This window comes from Eumetopias jubatus, unplaced genomic scaffold (genome assembly GCF_037043125.1).
Source record: "Eumetopias jubatus isolate StellerSeaLion01/CBP00866 unplaced genomic scaffold, mEumJub1_p1.0 scaffold_11, whole genome shotgun sequence".
NCBI lineage: Eukaryota > Metazoa > Chordata > Mammalia > Carnivora > Otariidae > Eumetopias > Eumetopias jubatus.
Window position 1 is genome coordinate 113,908,061 of NW_028274817.1, and position 18,994 is coordinate 113,927,054.

The 18,994-nt window shown below is 39.1% G+C and overlaps 1 protein-coding gene across 1 annotated transcript in view; it reads right to left on the bottom strand.

The window, feature by feature from the left end:
- REPS2 (RALBP1 associated Eps domain containing 2) overlaps positions 1 to 18,994 on the bottom strand; it is a 191,663-nt gene that overhangs the window by 64,986 nt on the left and 107,683 nt on the right. Inside the window, exons 14-15 of the mRNA XM_088028580.1 lie at positions 9,991 to 10,052; positions 8,060 to 8,152 (exon numbers count right to left, since the gene is read on the bottom strand). Of these exons, the coding sequence (XP_087884706.1) occupies positions 8,060 to 8,152; positions 9,991 to 10,052 (155 nt within the window). The remainder of the gene's footprint in view (positions 1 to 8,059; positions 8,153 to 9,990; positions 10,053 to 18,994) is intronic.

Sequence of the window (18,994 nt, forward strand, 5' to 3'; positions counted from 1 at the left end):
TTAATAAATCCTTATGTGAGAGGACCTGTAGAACTCTCAAGATTCAATCAACAGAGGCTGGTCTAAACCACAATTGTCTTCATGTTACACCAACCTGGAGCTCTGATGATCAATGTGAGTCATCTGTGAACCAATCCTACAACTAGTGAACATACAGTAAAATGTACTGCCAAAATTAATACGGGGGAAAAAAAAGTTACACAAAACAGAATCGTTCTACTGGAATATTCGACCTTGATAAATTCAAAACAATATTATCTACAGTGAGAGATAAATTTATCAGAATCTGAGTTTAGTTTAAAATAAAGCCTTTTAGGGGTGCCTGGGTAGCTCAGTCATTAAGCGTCTGGCTTCGGCTCAGGTCATGATCCCAGGGTCCTGGGATCGAGTCCTGCATGGGGCTCCCTGCTCTGTGGGAAGCCTGCTTCTCCCTCTCCCACTCTCCCTGCTTCTATTCCTTCTCTCACTGTCTCTCTCTCTCAAATAAATAAAATCTTTAAAAAAAATAATAAAGCCTTTTATTTTTAAACAGAGGATACAAAAACCAATTTTGCTATTGTTTTCCTACTCTCTATATCATTTATCTCAACTCTACATCATTTCCTTCCTTCTGCTACCTTTGGGTTTAGCTTGCTCTTCTTTTTCTAATTTCTTATGGTATAAAATTAGCTTACTGATTTTGGATCCCTTTTTAAATATAAGTGCTTATAGGTATAAATTTCCCCAGAGTACTGTTAGTACTGTTCCCTCATAGGTTTTGGTATGTTTTCTCTTTCATTCATCTCAAAGTTATTTTCCAATTCCACTTGTAACTTCCTTTTTGACCCACTAGTTTTATTTTAAGAATATGTTGCCTAATTTCCACATGTTAGTGAATCTTCCTGTGTTACATCCATTACTGATTTCTAGTTTCATTCCACTTTGGTCACTCTTTATGATTTCAGTCTTTTTAAATTTATTGAGACTTGTTTTGTGACTAATAACTGGTCTATCCTGGGGAATGTTCCATGTGCCCAAGAGAAGAATGTGTCTTGTGCTATTGTTGGGTGAAGTGTTCTATAGATGTCGCTCAGGTCTAGGGGATTTAGAGTGCTGTTCACATCCTCTATTTCCTTATTGGTCTTCTGTCCAGTTGTCCTATCCATTACTAAAAGTGAGATTTTGTAGAACTGTCTGCTACTTCAATTCTATTGGGTTTTGCTTCATACATTTTGGGGCTCTGTTGTTAGGTATGTATATTTTTATAAATTTTTTACCATCTTAATGGAATGACCTTTTTATCAATATATAATGTCCTTCTATGTCCTATAACAATTTTTGTCTTTAAATCTATTCAGTATAATGTGACTGAAGCCACCAGGCTCTCTTCTGGTTACTATTTGCATGAAATATGTGCTCTCTTTGGCAGCACATATATTTGCATGAAATATCTTTTTCCATTCTTCCATTTTCTTTTTTTTTTACGATTTTATGTATTTATTTGACAGAGAGAGACACAGTGAGAGAGGGAACACAAGCAGGGGGAGTGGGAGAGGGAGAAGCAAGCTTCCCGCCGAGCAGGGAGCCCGATGTGGGACTCGATCCCAGGACCCTAGGATCATGACCCGAGCCAAAGCCAGATGCTTAATGACTGAGCCACCGAGGCGCCCCTCCATTCTTCCATATTTGACCTATTTTTAACATTGGATGGAAAGTGAGCCTCTTGTAGACAAGCATATAGTCGGATTACTTTTTTAAATCCATCTGTTTCTGCCAATTAATTGGAAATATTTATCCATTTAAAGTAATTACATATAAGGAAAGATTTACTTCTGCCATTTGCTGTTTGTTTTCTATGCCTTATACCTGTTCGGTTCCTGAGTAGTTCCATCACTTCCTTTTTTATGATTTTTTTCTAGTATACCATTTTTGTTATCTTCTCATTGTCATATTTTTAATATTTTTTAGTTTTTTTTCTTTAGTAGTTACCCTAAGGATTGGTTAACATCTTAACTTTATAACAATCAAATCTGAATTAATACCAACTTAGTGCCAAGAGTATACAAAAACTCTACTCCTTTACAGCCCTGTTGCCCCTTATATTATTATTGTCACAAATCATATCCTTATATATGTGTGCTCATTAACACAGATTTGTGATTATTGTTTTAAGTATTTTTCTTTTAAATCATACAGAAAACAAGAGTTACAAATCAACACTACTGGCTTTGAGATTTACCAATGTGGCTACCTTTACCATTCTTCCTTTCTTGTTATGGCTTCGAGCTACTGTCTAGTGTCCTTTCATTTCAGTCTGGAGAACTCCCTTTAGCTTTCGTTATGGGGCAGGTCTACAAGTGACAAATTCCTTGGGTATTTGCTTATTGGGAAAGGTCTGTCTCTAGTGACACTGTCTGTCAGGGTATAAGGTGCCTCCCCAGGCCACCTGTTGCCATTAGATCAGGGTTAGGAGACCCCTTTGGTCTCTGCTAAAACCATGTTTGCCAGCTAGGAAAGTACCACCCCAAGTTGTCTGCTGCCACCAGGTGAGGGTCAAGAGACCAACTCCCAGATTGGTCTCTGATGACACCACAGAGAGGGACATCCATAGTGTTTGGCTGGGGTAGGGCAGGTGTTGTCAAAAAGGTTTCTATCTAGCTTGTCTACCCTTTTCCCAGTCCTTTGGCTAGAGAGTAGACTTTTCTCAAGGCCTCTTTTTTTTGGTCTACATTTGTTGGCAGTCCCAGGTTGCAGGCTTCTCCAGTACTCAGTCCAGGATATAGGGCAGACTTTTTTTTACAACTCAGGGAGCTCACTGCCATGCCAATACTCAAGTCCTAAGGCCCTAGCCAGTCCACTTTCCTGTTTACATCTTTCAAAGTCCTCTTTCTGTTTATTATGTCCAGGGCTTTTAGCTGTACTTTGCAGTGGGGTAAAGCAGGGAGAAATTAGTCTAAATCATCTCATCCTCAATTGTGTTTTATGATGTTTCAATTATATTTGCAACAAAATTTTTCTTGGACAGAGGAATACAACACAGAATCAGAGACCTTAGGCACTAAAAGGATCTATGTACCCTCATCTTCACATTGTATAGGAGAGGCAGTAGGTCTGTGAGACCCATCTGCGTACCCCCCACAAAGCGACAGAGTAGCAGAGCTAAGAACGAGAGCACAGACACACTCATGTTGTGTTCTGCAGCTTTCAGTATGTTCTTTCGTCATCACAGATGAACACAGATCCTGGGACTACATCTTCTTTCCTGCATTACAAAGATACTCATCAACATACTGTGATTTTCAGCTAATCTATAGCGTGCACCATAAGAACAGGGTAACACTCGAAGAAAGCGAAGGTAGCATTCTAGGTGATAGGTTTGTAAACTCTCTTCAGAATAATTATGAAGTTTCAAATACATGAATACATAGAAAAATATCTTTTGACATATACTAAACTTACATATTGATGAGTGAAAATTAGGATGTTGAATATATCTTTGAAAGCTCACAAATATGCTTTATCTACATAGCCAATATATTAAGGTGATTCGATGACTAATGTACATTACATGAGATCATCTGCATATCTCATGACATCTGATGCATGCCCACTGAGTTTTAATTTGATCAGGAGAAAAGCCATAAAATGTTAGAAGTGGTGACATTTCCATATTGTTTATACTTAAAGAATGTTTTCCTATAGATATTTAAAGTTGCCAATGAGATAGTACTTCATTTTACTCTATTAAAAATTATTTAGTCTGTATTTAAAATGGATTGAGTATGCATGTTAAACTTTAATCAAATTTACATTTTAAAAATCTATTAAATAACCCTCTGAGAAACTTACATTATCACCAGTAATGCCCGCCCCTCCCCCCCCCCCCCCCCCCCCCCCCGCCAAAGACAAAGAGAGAAAGAACAAGTGTGTATGGAGCTCTGAAATGCTTAATTTCTTCCAGGAGAATTTACTATTTTGTATCACCAACTATACATTAACTTACAGAAAGAATACTTGAAATGACAGGATATTAATTTATAAGGACATTTTCTAGAAAAGCATAGTGTCAAGTATTTTGGAAGTATTTTGGAAGTAGTTCAGGGCCTACAAACTGCCATTTGAGTTGAAGTGAGCTCGTCTTTCCTTTGAAATGACAAGAGGGTAGGATCTTACTTAAAAAGTTGTGTCTAAGAAATTTGGCTTTGAAATAGAACAGCAAGCCCAGCATACTCCTACTGGATTCAGTAGTGCCTTAGGGACCTCATTCTAGCCAGATGACAAAGTTAGATGAAAGACTCGCTACGTGGACTATGGTTTCCTCTCAAGGCCACCTGGGTTCACGGCTAGTCCCTCAAAATAGTACACACAGAACCTGAGGTGCGCAGTGGCTAGTCCTTCCAGCAAGACCATCCCATCAAGCCCTCTAACCCTGCTGGAGTCAGCCATCCCAAGAAGACAGACTCCCAAGGCCATCCATCAGGATCTGGGTTCTTGTCCCCACGGGGTATGGGTACATCCCCTAACCTGACCTTATGCCTCCCACCCTCCCCAACTCAAGAAAGACTTCCACTGTGCACTTAAAGAACTCAGGGCATGGAGCGCCTGGGTAGCTCAGTCATTAAGTGCCTGCCTGCCTTCAGCTCAGGTCATGATCTCAGGGTTCTGGGGTCAAGCCCCTGCATCAGGCTCTCAGCTCAGTGGGGCATCTGCTTCTCCCTCTCCCTCTGCCCCTCCCCCTGCTTGTGCTCTGCCTCTCCTCTCTCTCAAATAAATAAAATCTTAAAAAAAAAGAGAGAGAACTCAGGGCATACCATTAACAAATCCCATAGATTCTCAGCTTCATCTCTGAACATTCCTTTTCTTGCCTTAATTCAGTGTCTCTCAATCCAGGCTACACTTCAGAATCATGTAGGGAGCCTCTTAAAACTCCCAAAGCCTGGGCCTCCCACCACACCAAAATCTCTGGGGGTGGAACCCAGACCTCAGTAGGTTTAAAGCTCTCCCCCAGATGATTCCTGTGTGCACAATGTGAGTACCACTGGGCTAATTGATACCCTGTGCTCTCCCATAGGGGCTGCTCCCCAGACAAAACTCTCTTGTCAGGGGGCCCTTCCTCTCCCAAAGCTCTGGCACCACTGGACCTCAAGGGGCCTCAAGTGGGCAAGCCACCGGCTCTTCATTGCCACGTCCAAACACTAAATCTCTCTCCCCTAAAATCTAGCTTTCTAAATTTCAGACAGTTCCTTGAACACATGGGGATCTCTTGCATGCCTGCCTCCTTGCATTTGCTTTTTCTCTACAGTAATGCTCTGAACCCCTCAGCCATCTGAAAAGAAAAGTTCTCTTGTTTAAAACTCATTTCACTGGTCACCTTAGCCCTTCCATGAAGCCCTCTTGGTCTAAGCTTAAAAGTATTGATCAAATGCTTCCTCCATAGTACTTTCACCCTACAGTGCTGTTTTAGTACTCATTGTATTGCCAGTGAGAAGCACTTGCTGTTATAAGGTAAGAAATTAGTGGTATCAACAGGAAAATTCCGAGCACATTAGTCTACAGGGAGCCCCAATTCATCAACTGTGGTGCTAATATAAAACTGAAAAGATGGGGCACCTGGGTGGCTCAGTCGGTTAAGCACCTGCCTTCGACTCAAGTCATGATCCCGGGGTCCTGGGATCAAGCCCCACCAGTATCGGGCTCCCTGCTCAGCGGGAAGTCTGCTTCTCCCTCTCCCACTCCCCCTGCTTGTGTTCCCTCTCTCGCTGTGTCTCTCTCTGTCAAATAAACAAAATCTTAAAAAAAAAACTGAAAAGATTATCCTTTGTACCAAAAAAACTTTTTTAATAAAGATTACTGCCATAAGAAATTTGGCATGAGGGGTGCCTGGGTGGCTCAGTCGTTAAGCGTCTGCCTTCGGCTCAGGTCATGATCCCAGGGTCCTGGGATCGAGCCCCGCATCGGGCTCCCTGCTCCGCAGGCAACCCTGCTTCTCCCTCTCCCACTCCCTCTGCTTGTGTTCCCTCTCTCGCTGTGTCTCTCTCTGTCAAATAAATAAATAAAATCTTTAAAAAAAAAAAAGAAATTTGGCATGAGATCAATACAATTAAAGAGATTTAATTATTGGAGTACCAAATAGGCCCTTAGCAGAGAACTGACCTACAGGACAAGCACCAACTCTGTAGATGGCATTTTACTCAGTTTATATGCATACAAACAGTGAGCTACTAAGTTTAGCTCTCATGTTAACTCTGCTCCATATGAAACAGTTAATTCTAACTGCTTTTTAATCATTTATATTATGAATCAGTCTTTTTAAAAAAATTAATAAATAAACATGTCACCTCTTCTGTGCTGAGCGAAAATACCATGCCCTGGTCTCTAGCTTGTCCTCAAGAAAACATGGAACACAAACCATCTGACTCTTTATATAGTCACTTGGTCCCTCTTTGATCTTACCTATAGTATGCAAAATAAAAAGATCTGTTTCTTTGAATTTATTCCTTTTCCTAACTCTAGGGCCCCATTTGTATAATTTACTTCAGATGTCCATATCATCATACTAGTGCTTAGTATTAACGGCCAGCTAAACTGCATTTTATGCTGAAAACCTATACTTCATCTCTCTTACTTGGTAAAAGTAGAGATATACTTCTAGCATATATAGAAATGATCTCTACATACCTTTGTGTATACACACACACACACACACACACACACACACACACACACATCTGCAAATGTACAAATGGTTTTCTCTTACATACTTAAAACCTAGAAGGACATCACTGGCCACACAGTTTTTTAAATAGTTGTTCCTTTTTAGGGAACAGAATTTTTCTTTTTTATTATAATGTAGTCAACAATTTATCAAGTTAAGTAATATGAAAAATTTAAATCCAGGGGTGCCTGGGTGGCTCAGTCGCTTAAGTATCTGCCTTCGGCTCAGGTCATGATCCCAGGATTCTGGGATTGAGTCCTGGGCTCCCTGCTCAGTGGGGAGTCTGCCTCTCCCTCTCCCTCTGTACTCGAGCTCACTCTCTCTCTCAAATAAACAAAAATCTTTAAAAAAAAAAAAAAAAGAAAAATTTAAATCCAAAACCTTTTTATTTTAATCTCTTCTCAGAGCTACTGATAAATTTAAGATTTAAATTATACCAAGCTTCCTTGTTTCTCCCCTAGGTACTACAGTTTAAGCCTCGTAAAGAAGTCTCTGAGGTTAGGTGTATATATTTTTTTCCACAATCAGGTCGATTGTCCATACATAAGAAGGAACACTCAAAAAAATGTTTAACAGAACAAAAGAAGAACTCAAAGTTTACTGTAATAAAGCTTGTGGTAAAAATGACCTCATGAGAGAGTAAGCCAGAAGGAAAAGAAAAGCAAATAAAAAAACACAACAAACTGAAAACATGACAACTAGAAATCTGAAGCTAACATGTGGTAAACTTTCTTTTTCAGTTTCAACTCTTCTAGGGAAAACTACTGGCCTAAGATATTAAGATATAAAAATTTAACTTTAATCATATAATATAGAGAGGAGGTGCCAGATGAAAGCGGTTTAGAAATGTCCTTACCAATATTTTAAAGCTGGGGAGAATAATGTTCCCTAACCACCAAGCCCTCAGGGAACTGTTAAGTCTTGTATAAAGAAAGAGGTGAATGGTCACACACACTACGAAATTGCAAGCTTTACCAAAATTGACCAGGTTTCTTTACTGTAGGACTTCAAACCCTTTAATGAGCCCATACGCACAATGATGAATGAATCTTCACAAGCGGGGACTGAGGCAGCAGCCTACGTATTTGTCTTACCGCAGAGCCCTGTTAATATCTCCCAGAAGACCACTTTATCACAAGCAGTGTGGGAAAGACTAGAATATACAGGTGCCCCATCCACGTGGTTAGGTGAGCCTCTCCCAGGGCCACTGGGAATTTGACACTGCAAAATGACTAAATACAGTCACACGTTCAGCACCCAGGATTTCCTCTGTTCAATGTGTGTGTCCCACTTACAGTGGAGGAAAAGGGGAGAGTAGGCGGAGGGAAGTGGTGAAGGGCTTTTCTGCCTGCATTTCTTACACACCTGTTTCTGTAGTCTGAAATCTCCATAGTTAGGCAGCTGAGTTGGAGGCCTGGGCTGAGCACTGCACTCACTGTTTACATTGTGATGGGAAATCTGGTAGACAAAGAAGCAGTCTCATTCATTAACAGTGACTTGAGAATTCCCAGCCCCCCATCAGATCCTTGGTCACTAAGACCCCAAGCAGGCAGGAAGCCCACCTCAAGCAGGTCAAATGAGGACTGCAGATAGCAGCAACACATTTCACAACCAGTCATTCCTGTTACTTGTACAGCAGAAGGTAAGGAAGTTGATCACAAAAGCCCTTTCAGACAGGTCTTGCATGCATTCAGCCGGGTGGCTCCCAAGCCCCAGTTTGAAACCAGTAGCTGGTAGGTAACTGCCTCCCGAATGCCCACTATTTTGTTGTGACAAAGCCCAGGTTTGCTGTTGGTGCCAGTAAGGAGTTTGGTCTCATCTAGGTCTTCCACAGGGGGCACATAGTGAAAGCCTCACCCGCTAGAGCAACAGATCACTCTCTTACTGTATACAGAGACGATTCAGCTCCAATGATGGGGAGGGCAGGGACCTTTAGGAGACAGACCTCAGTTTGGGAGCTGGCTCTACCTATTTACTAGCTATGTCACCTTGGCTGACTTGCTTAACCCTGTATGCTTCAATTTCCTCATCTGTAAAAAAAATTAAGGATATTAACACCTACTTCATAGGATTTTTGTGAAGATTAAATAATGGATTGAAAGCACTTAGCACAATACCTGGTCTACTGCAGATTCTCAATAAACAGAGCTATTCATTTAAATGAGTAGAAATTATAACCAAGGAAAAGCTTAGGATGGAACTAAAGCTTGCCATTAGATATACAACAGGGACTTAAATACTTGTTGACTGATTAATCAACAACTTTTAAAGCCAATCCTGGAGTATTAGAAAGGGGGTTCTCACTCGTTTATATGTGAGTCAGGAAGAACAGGGCTTTTAATTACCCTTCAAACTGAGGAAGGAAAGCAGTACTCATTGTATTTGCACCTCAAGGTTGAGCAGATGCTAAAGATGATCTAATTCTCTAAAAGAAGGACAAGCAAATGTTCAAAGTGGTCTCAGTGACTCAGCAAGTCCTAAGATGTGCCATGTGGAAAGGTATGTTCTGAAGCATCTAGAGCAATAAGGCAGAAACTAGGACTGTTAATAGAGAAATTTCCCAACATTTTCTGCTGAAAGTTAGAGGGCCTTTAAAGACAGAAAGTCTCTTCAGCAGCAATTAATGAAAGGAAGGATCTGTAGTGCCCTTTACCACACTCTGCAGATTTGCTGCTTGCTTCTCATTTCCAACTCTACAAGGAGTGTTGATGAATAAGGCCACAGTAGCACATATAAATGAGGCAGAATTAATTCACAAGTGAAACGGACTTTGGTGACACACTCTCCCAAGTCCTGCTGTTTCAACTTATTGTTCCAAAGGAAAATACCATCCTAATGATAAAGAAAGCACTGTAGGCCCAAATCACAGCACTAAAACCATGGTGATTGACCATTAATTATGAATTAACACAGCTCCTAAAATACTGATGAAAATATACACACTCAGACTGTACATACTATACAGAAAAACCATGTCCCCAACTCCCCAATTGGAGAGACACCCATTCTTCTACTTCTTTCTCTATCTGAAAATGACATGCAACCCTCTATGGCCAAAGGTAAACCAGTATGCATTTGTTTGGTTGCTTATCAAGGAAACTTTCCCTTTTCCACATGAGTCTGGAGGACTGGCTGGATAAGAAGAAATGCAACCACTTTCTGCTCTCTTTGTCCAGATGTCATCTTGGGAATGTGACCGGCCAGTTCTGTGGCAATCAACCCTTGCAAAGGAAGCACAGTGGTAGGACAATTTCACTATACCCAACAGTTCACAGAAATCAACTTCTGTTTCCTACCTGTGATGGGCAAGGTCTTGGAGGGAGCGCAGGTGGTGGAGGTAACAATCCTGACTTAGTAGCTGAAAAGAAAAACATATACTGTTAAGAATTACCAAAAACACATCGGGTGCTGCACTCAGGGTAGAGTCTGCTTGAGGTAGTCTCTCCCCCTCTCCCTGTGCCCCTCCCCCCAAATAAATATAAAAAAAAAAAAGAATTACCAAAAACAAAATACCCTTTCCACTTTTTAACTAGGAATACCAATTGCAGTTAACATGTTTAAGTTATTAAAATCCATCTGAAGGCTTAATTTAAAAAAAAGGAGTACATGCTATTTCTAACCCCTTTTTCATTTTCATCCTATCTACCCCAAGTCCAATTATTTATATAGGCTGTTTTGATTAAGACAGTATAAAACAGTAAGGAAAAGATACCCTTTGATCAAAGAACTGGAACCCAGCAAGGGAAAGGCAGTCAATCCCTCATTATTCTGATGTTACTTATTTAGTTCAAATAATCTAGGCCCTTTGGTTTCTCTAATATTTCTCCCTATTTCTTGGCCATTACACTACTCATTAGCTCAGCAACTGGGCTACAGAAACGAAGGGAGCCGGAGTCCCCATGGGCAGTTCTGCTGCCCTGTAAGCGAGTGGGTCTGACAACAGCAGGGAGGCTGAAAGAGATGGGACTAAATGATGTTGAGGAACCCTTCAAAGATCTCAATTTCCTTTTCTCTCCCTGATCCTTATTAGCAGAAATAATAAAATCTGTTTCTACAATAATCTGGCTCCATTTAAATAAAGGATGTTTTGAACAAAAGTCTTAGTCTAATTTTTTTTTAATTCTGTGAGATACAGAGAAAATTTGAGTTAAGCCAAGAATGTCTGAGTTGTAAACTAAATGAAATAAACATCTGCTAGTGAATTATAAATAAAGCTCATAATCACGCATAAGAAATAAGTTTATTATCACACACTGGCAAGTTAAACCATATTCTTTACAAACTCCTTTAAAAAGCATACCGTGCTCTATCTAACCATACCTAGTTTATTGGCAATTCTATAATATGTGTGCTAATATTTGGACAATTTTCTGTGACTTAAAAATAAATCATAGCAATGTGCCAAGAACATGAGGGTTTTTGAAAATCACTTTTGATCTGACCTAGCTAGATCAGACGAGCCAGAAGATGGAGTCTGGGGCTTTCCAGAAAGGTAACTTAAGAGTAATTTCATAGACATTTGCATTTTGAGCCAGTGCACGGATCTGGTACAACCATGTGGGCCCATCAATGATTTCTCTCAATCTGTCTTTCATTAAAATTTATGAAACACATCAGTGGGTCAAAACTCCAGGGGTGGTGAGACCTTGAACAGCCTTGGATAACAAAGCATGTAGGCAGCAGAAAAACAAAAGCCTCAGGAATTATCCATCTCAGGTCCACTCCTTACTCTAAAGGTCCTCAGGATTGGGCCTTTAAATTACCAGCTTCTTTAAAAAAACAAAATTTTAAAAATCTTACACATGCTTTTAAAGGAAAGGCCTTGCACTGGAACAAAGTGTGTGTTAAAATAACCCTTTATTAACAGAAGAGGACTAAGAATTGATAAGCCATTATCAAAGAGGACTAAGAATTGACAAACCATTAAACAAACTTCCCCTTCCAGCAAGAGGGAATAACAAAGACCAGATTCACTCTCCCATTTGAAACAGCCCAAAACAAACACGTTTTTTATATGAAATAAGTTTTAAGACATGAGAGGGAAATGTATAAAACAACAGTTGTCAAGACACTAGGAAATCCTGTAACAAAAGACAGTGATCCCTGAGAGACGGGAAACCAAACAGTTGAGTTGTAGGACTCACTGTCCCTGCTTAGTATACTCAGATATAGGACCTACATCCAGATGCATGTCCGATTCATTTCATTTTTACCATTTTTTAATTTAAAAAAATGCCTTATTTTTGTAAAAGATGATATGAGGGTGTTTCTGAATATACTTTTGGATAAAATTCTACCACCTATGAATATTAACAGCAATTTGGTTTCTTCTTTTCAGTACCTTTATCTATTTTTTGTTTTTTATCTTACTTACCTGGCTAGAACATCTACTGTAAAGTTAACATAATAATCATATGGGCATTCTTCTCTTGATCTCAAAGAGAAGGCTTTCACTATTTCAACATTAAGTATGGTATCTGCTGTAGGTTTGTGTAGAAACCCTTTAACGGATCATGAAAATTCTCACCTATTATTTTGAGATTTTTGTGATAATCTGTTGATGCATTTTAACCAAAATTGCATGTGCACCCACTGAGATGATAGTATGATTTTACCCCTTATAAGTAGTTAATATGATAAGTTATATTATAAATTTTTAAATATTAAAACACCCTTGCCAACCTAGGATAATCCCAACTTGGTCAGGTTTTTATATCTGCTAGATTTAGCTGGCTAATATCCTGTTTTGGATTTTTGCCAACTATATTCATAAGTGAGACTGATAAGTGAGTTTCCTTGTTCATATGGTTATCTGTTAGGCTTCATTCGGCTGAAGAGTGTTCCCCATCTATACTCTGGAATAGGCTGCTGTTGCTGACCGGCAGGTAAAACTTGACAGCAGAAGCATCTGGGCCTGGAGTTTTGTTTGAAACAAGATTTTTAATGACTTCACTTCTTTAACTGTTCCAGGATTGTTTAGACTTTCTAATTCTTAAGTCAGTTTTGATAAATATTTTTCTAGACATTTATTGTCTAAAAGTCCATATTTATTGCCATAAAGACATTCCCATGCCCTCCTCTACTCATCTTAATCTCTGTGCACATAACTTTTGTTTTCTACTAATAGTGTTTGTATCATCACTCTAGTTTCCCTTCATTGAGCTCACCTGACATTTGTCCATTTTATTACTCTTCAAAAACCAACTTTCCTGAACCTCTGTATTGTCTGCTTGCTTTCTGTTTCATTAATGTCTGTTCATTTCCTTGCATTTTCTTTCTTTGGGCTTATCCTATCGTTCTTTTTCTAGCTCAAATTACTTGCTTAACTGATTGCGTTTCTTCTTTTCTAATATAAGCGTTCAGTGTTACAAATGTTCTTCCAAGTGTCACAGGTTTTGATATGTTCTCATTCAGTTTTTAAAGTTTTCCTAGTTTCCATTACAACATCTTTTATAATCTTACCTTTTGTCTGAAGTCTTTAGAATTTCCTTCATGGATAGTCTGTTGTAGCAAGCTTAGTCAGTTTGTGTGACTGAAGTCTTTATTTTACCTTCATTCTTCAAAAGATTATTTCACTGGGTATAGATTCTAGATGGACAGCTATTTTCACACAGCACATTAAAAATAAGATTTTGTGGTCTTCTGGCTTGCATTGTTGCTGTCAAGAAGTCAGGTGTCTATAGAATCATTGTTTTTTTGGTAAGTAGTCTGTCTTCTCCCTGGTTGCTTTTTAAATCTCTTTGAGGTACTCTGCAGTACAAAACTTGACACTGAGTCTGCCTATCTCTTCATCCTCTTTTTCTTTCATAACCTACTGATCTTCACTAGAATTTCTGAACCATGTGGCATCCTGTTCACTCTGGGAAATTCTGAGTGATTCTCCAAATATTGTCTTTCTGCCATTTGCTCTTACCTCTTCTTTTGGAGTTGTCTCAGCTGTGCTGTGTTCTGGATAATTTTCTAAGATCTACTGTTCCAGGAACTAATTCCCTTTTCAACTGTGCTTAATGTCCTGTTAATCCAATCTTTAAGTTTATTTCAATGACTGTTTCATTTCTGGTTCTATCTGATCTGTTTTCAAAATGGTTTTTCCATTTTTATAATTTCTTGGCTATGTGCTCATTTTCTCCATCTCCTTTTCTTTCAACTTATTGAACATATTTATGTAACAGTCTGTGTCTGATAATCCCACAATCTGAGGGCTTTGTATTTACTACCCTTTTGTTGCTCCTGCTAGCTCTCTCTGTGTTGCATTTCCTAGAGTGCTTGGCAACCTCTGACTCTGAATGCACATCCCTTGGAACTTTACCTGTAGGAATTGGGCCCTGTGTGGAAAGTGGGTTCCTCCTCTACTGTGTCTGCCAGAAACCTGGAGGTGCTTATCAACCTGGGATCACTTGAAACTAAAAGCTTGGCTTGATACTGTAGAGGATTCCTAGTTTCTGCTGTCCTGAATTTTAGTAAATGTCCTATAGTAAGACTTCTGAGTCTAGATAGTAGCTTGAATATCTGCAACTAATCTCAGTCTTATCTCATTAACATAATAGTGAAAAGAAACTGTTTAAATTTTCTTGTTTAAATTTGGAACTGGGAAAATAGATGAGTGGCTGATAGCTAAATGAGCAGCAGAGAAAGCAGACAATAATCAAGGTGTACCCCAGTTCTCAAGAACTGATGACATCAAATTCCTCTGGAAGTAGGGGTAAAATGAAGAAAGCAATAAAAAGTAAAGAAAATTAACTAATAGTCAATCTTATTTCCTACCCTTTAGAAGGGCATACCTTGACAATAGCCTTGAAGACTGGGTTCCAGCTACACCTCACGCAGGTTTTGGCTTCAGGATCCCTGCTCCTATGGTCCCCTCTGCCTGTAGTGTCCATGCCCTACCCCTACTCCACCTGGATAATTCAGGATATAGGAAGTGTCCAACAAATACTTGTTTGAACTAACGTAAGAACTACAGGACCATGATCCATCCCCATATTAAAAAAAAAAAAAAAGACTAATTGAAGCCCTTTAGGAGGAGTTAGATCCTGAGATTTTTCTCCCACATTCTGCATATTTTCATGTCTCCCACTCCAGCAAAAGGCTAGAAGTATCTTTCTTCTCCAGAGAGGTCATCAGGCCCAAATGAAGGCATGGGGCCATAGTGAAAACAGGGGGATCTAGTAAATGTATACATTCTGGATGCTGAGACTGCCAACCCTCTTCCTCTCTGCTCTCAGACTTTTGTATCCAGAGGTTAAAAGAAGTGCTCCAGGGAACTGGACCAGCCAAGAAGATTTAGATACCAACATCAAGAGATCTCCAACAAGATGACCAAATCAGATCATTCCACCGTGAAACCCACAGACAGCAAGTCCTATCCATTTATCCATATATTCCAATCAGCTTTTTACTCCCTTTCTTAAATAGAAACAGATGATGAAGTATTATCAGATATCTGCATAAAAATTTCTAAGAGCAATAGAAATAAAAAAGGTTAATCTCAAAGATACAGATTAGATCTATAATAGGAGAAAAATTTAATGTATATTAGTATCACCATAATGATGCTTCAGTTTATTCCAGAATTACTTAAACATTTACTATGTATAAGGCATTGTCTGAGGTGCTGTGAAAATACCAATGGAAAAAAAACAACAGGAAAAAAAGCTCTACCCTCATGAAGCTTTATTTTACTGAGAAGACAGCAAATGGGGTGGGAGTAAGGAGTGACATTTCTCAAAGTTATCAGGGAAATCCTCAGTAAGAGATAAGAGATGTTACGTGCAAAGATGAAATACTCAAAATGCTACTGAAAAAAAGAACAGTCAAATAATTAAAAAGAGCACCTGGAAATTAAAAACATGATGGCAGGAAAGGAAAGCTTAATAGAAAAGTTCAAAGATAATCGAAGGAGATCTTTTTTTAAGGATTTATTTATCTGAGAGCAAGAGAGAGAGCTCGCACACGTGACTGCAGAGGGGAGAGGCAGAGGGAAAAAGAGAGAGAGCCCCAAGCGGACTCCACGTTGAGCACAGAGCCCAATGTGGGGCTCGATCCCACAACCCTGAGATCACGACCTGAGCCAAAACCAAAAGTGGGACACTTAACTGACTGTGCCACCCAGGCACCCCAATCTAAGGAGATCTTTAAAAAAGTAGAATGATATCCAAATAAAAGTTCCACAAGAAGACAGAAAATAGCAGAGAAAAAAATCACATAGTCCAAGAAAACTACCCAGAAATGAAGAACAGGACTTTCTAAATTAAAAGAGCCTACACCCAGAACAATGGAAGAAAACAGACCCGTGGCAAGGCACATCAATACGAAATTTCAAAATACTGGAGTTTGAAGATTCTACAAGTTTCCAGCAGGGGGTGGAAGAGGAGGGCAGGCCACATCCAAAGGATCAAGAGTCCGAATAGTTTTAGATTTTTAATATACCACTGAAAGCTAGAATTCACTGGAGCAATGTCATGAAAATTCTGAAGAAAACTGACTTCCAACCGATGGTTTAATATACAAATGAGCAGCCTGCATGATGGTTCAATTAAAGGTATTCTTAGACATTCAGAGGTTTGTACTGAGCTCTATGAACCCTTTCCAAAAAAGCTACTCAAGGATGTGTTCTACCAAAGCAAGAGATTAAACCAAGAAAGAACAAGGCATAGGATAAAGGAGCTCCAACATGGAAGAAGAAGAGAATCGTTGGATGACAGAGAAGGGAGATGCCATGATGAAAACTATGTACCAGGCATAGAAGACAATCACTCTACATTTCTTCAAACAGATGAAACTAATACCTGTGTCAGAATTTCATAAGAGGAACTTTAGAAAATTGAGGGCGTCTACAGTTGCTTCAGGGGCAAGTACACTGAAAAGAAATAAGCTGATTACGCATTCCAAGGCCAACAAAAATCTGCACAAGTTAAGAAAAGTAAATCATTTACTATGTGGCTTACACAGCCATAAGAATAATGTAAACACTAAATACTGATCTAACCAAAATTCTACTCTAACTGTACTGAGAGGGTGAAAGAGGAGAAAAGTTGCTAGAAGGGGAAGGCAGCAGATGATGACTAAAACTGAAAAGACAACAAGAGGTTATACAAATACGTTATTTTGAATGTGAATACCAAAAGGATATAAACAATTCTGTAGCAGAGTGTATTCTCTCAAGTCCTGAGGTATATCAATGGTCTTGGAGGTACTTCCCAAACTTCAGTTTATTCGCTCAGTTCAGCATGGAGCCCTGGGCCTTCCCCGCCACCATATCAGGGCATCACCTGTAATTATTCACTTTTCCAGCTTTTTCCCTCTCTTTCCAGAAGTCATGTCCACTGACCCTCAGTCAAGAGAAGGTAAAACTAAGAGTACCCACTCACTCACTTCACTCCAGATTGGAGTTTTAGTAAGAAACCTACTCTCACACATGGCTTCTAGAAGGAGGCAGGCAGAGTCAAGCCTTGGGTTTTCCCTTAGCTGCTACTCTCTCTCAAAAAAAAAAAAAAAAAGGCATTAGCTCATGCATCTTTCCTTATTTGGTTCCTGCTGAAAAATCTCTTCTATATGTTCATGACCCCACGTTCATTTCCTTTAACAGTAGGTGATACTAATCTAGCTTCATTCTACCAAGTTTATGTCTGATTCACCTTTTTATCTCCCAGAGCACCTAAACACACCACCATGTGTGTATTAAGTATTCACATGGTGGGTGATTAACTGGAACTGAATTTAGTAAAATATCTCCTCTTATAATAGTTTCAGTCCATTCATGATCTTAAATTGGATTCAAATATTTTATCTGGCATGCTTTTATCAATTTAAAAAAGAGAAAGGGGCGCCTGGGTGGCTCAGTCAGTGAAGCGTCTGCCCTTTGGCTCAGGTCATGATCTCAGGGTCCTGGGACTGAGCCCCACATTGGGCTCCCTGCTCAGTGGGGAGTCTGCTTCTCCCTCTCCCTGCCACTCCTCCTGCTTGTACTTACTCTGTCAAAGAAATAAAGAAAATCTATAAAAAATAAAAATTAAAAAGAGAGAAAAAGTACACCTTCACGCAAAGTGAAACTGAAAAAATACTTTGGCTGAGTAATCTAGCATACACATGCAAAAGATGACAACATACCTGTTAATAGTAACACCTGCTTTCCCAGAAGGGAAGAGAAGGAGAGAAGAGGGGAGGAGAACACTTTTGATGCATATATTGAAAGCTATACCATACATGTGAAGCAACTGTAGGTTTATTCGTGAAGTCTCACAGTTAACAAGGTGGAATACCAGGTATCAGCAAGGTTTTGTCAAATCAGAAAATTTTATAAGTGTAATCAGGGAAAAAATAATAGATACCCAAATCCTGAAAGCCAAATTTAAAAGTTCATGAAAGAAACTGCCATTTAATCCTAAACTCAGAAAACACAGTAATAATTACTAATGCTTATTAAATTTATTGAAAGATGTGCATTTTCTAGCACTGATCTGCTGAATCTCAGGTTCCTGGTATCTTCATCCAAAACCTTAACCTCTAAATTTTTTTATCCTTTTATTTTATTATGCTTAGAAATTTCCAGACAAAATATTACCCATATATGTTACTATTTACTAATTTCCCTCAGATTTTTACAAAGCCCCAAATCAATGATTTAATGAAAACATGTTCCAAATTACTAAGTAGAAATAAAGCAGCAAATGTGGCAATTGAAAGCTGCAAGGAACAGAAAGCCAATTCTTCAGGGGAGAGACACTTGGAATAACTTCAGCTGTGAAAAGGTCTCCCATTCCCCCCAAACTAGGAATATTTTATGAAGAAAATAAAACCATTCAAATGCCAAAGGAAAAAAAAACACTTAAAGGATGGAAAATGTTGAAAGGAGCCTGCCAATGGGACCTGCACTTTTAAGCATCAATCAAGTAGAGAGTTAGCCATATGCAAAGCTTCAAGGATTTCATCAGTGAGGACCATTCTTCTTCTTGGCAAGTTCATTAAAATGGCTATTTCTTTGTAATAGAAAATGTACTTTCTTTCCTTACTAATCACAAAAGCATGTGTGAGCCTATGCCTATCTCCTAATCACCCAGTTACACACAGTGATGGGTTCATATGTCATATACACCTACGAATATGACAAAATGTTTGCCAGGAGTACTTTTCCAACAAGAGCTGCTTTGATCCCCTGATAATGCCCCACATCCCCCAAACATACAAGCTCGTTCAATTCTCTGTTAAACACAACAATTATTTTTCACCAGTTAAAAGACAGGAACTTACACATGACTTGGAATTGTTCACCAGAGAAAATATTAATGACTGAGTTTGGAA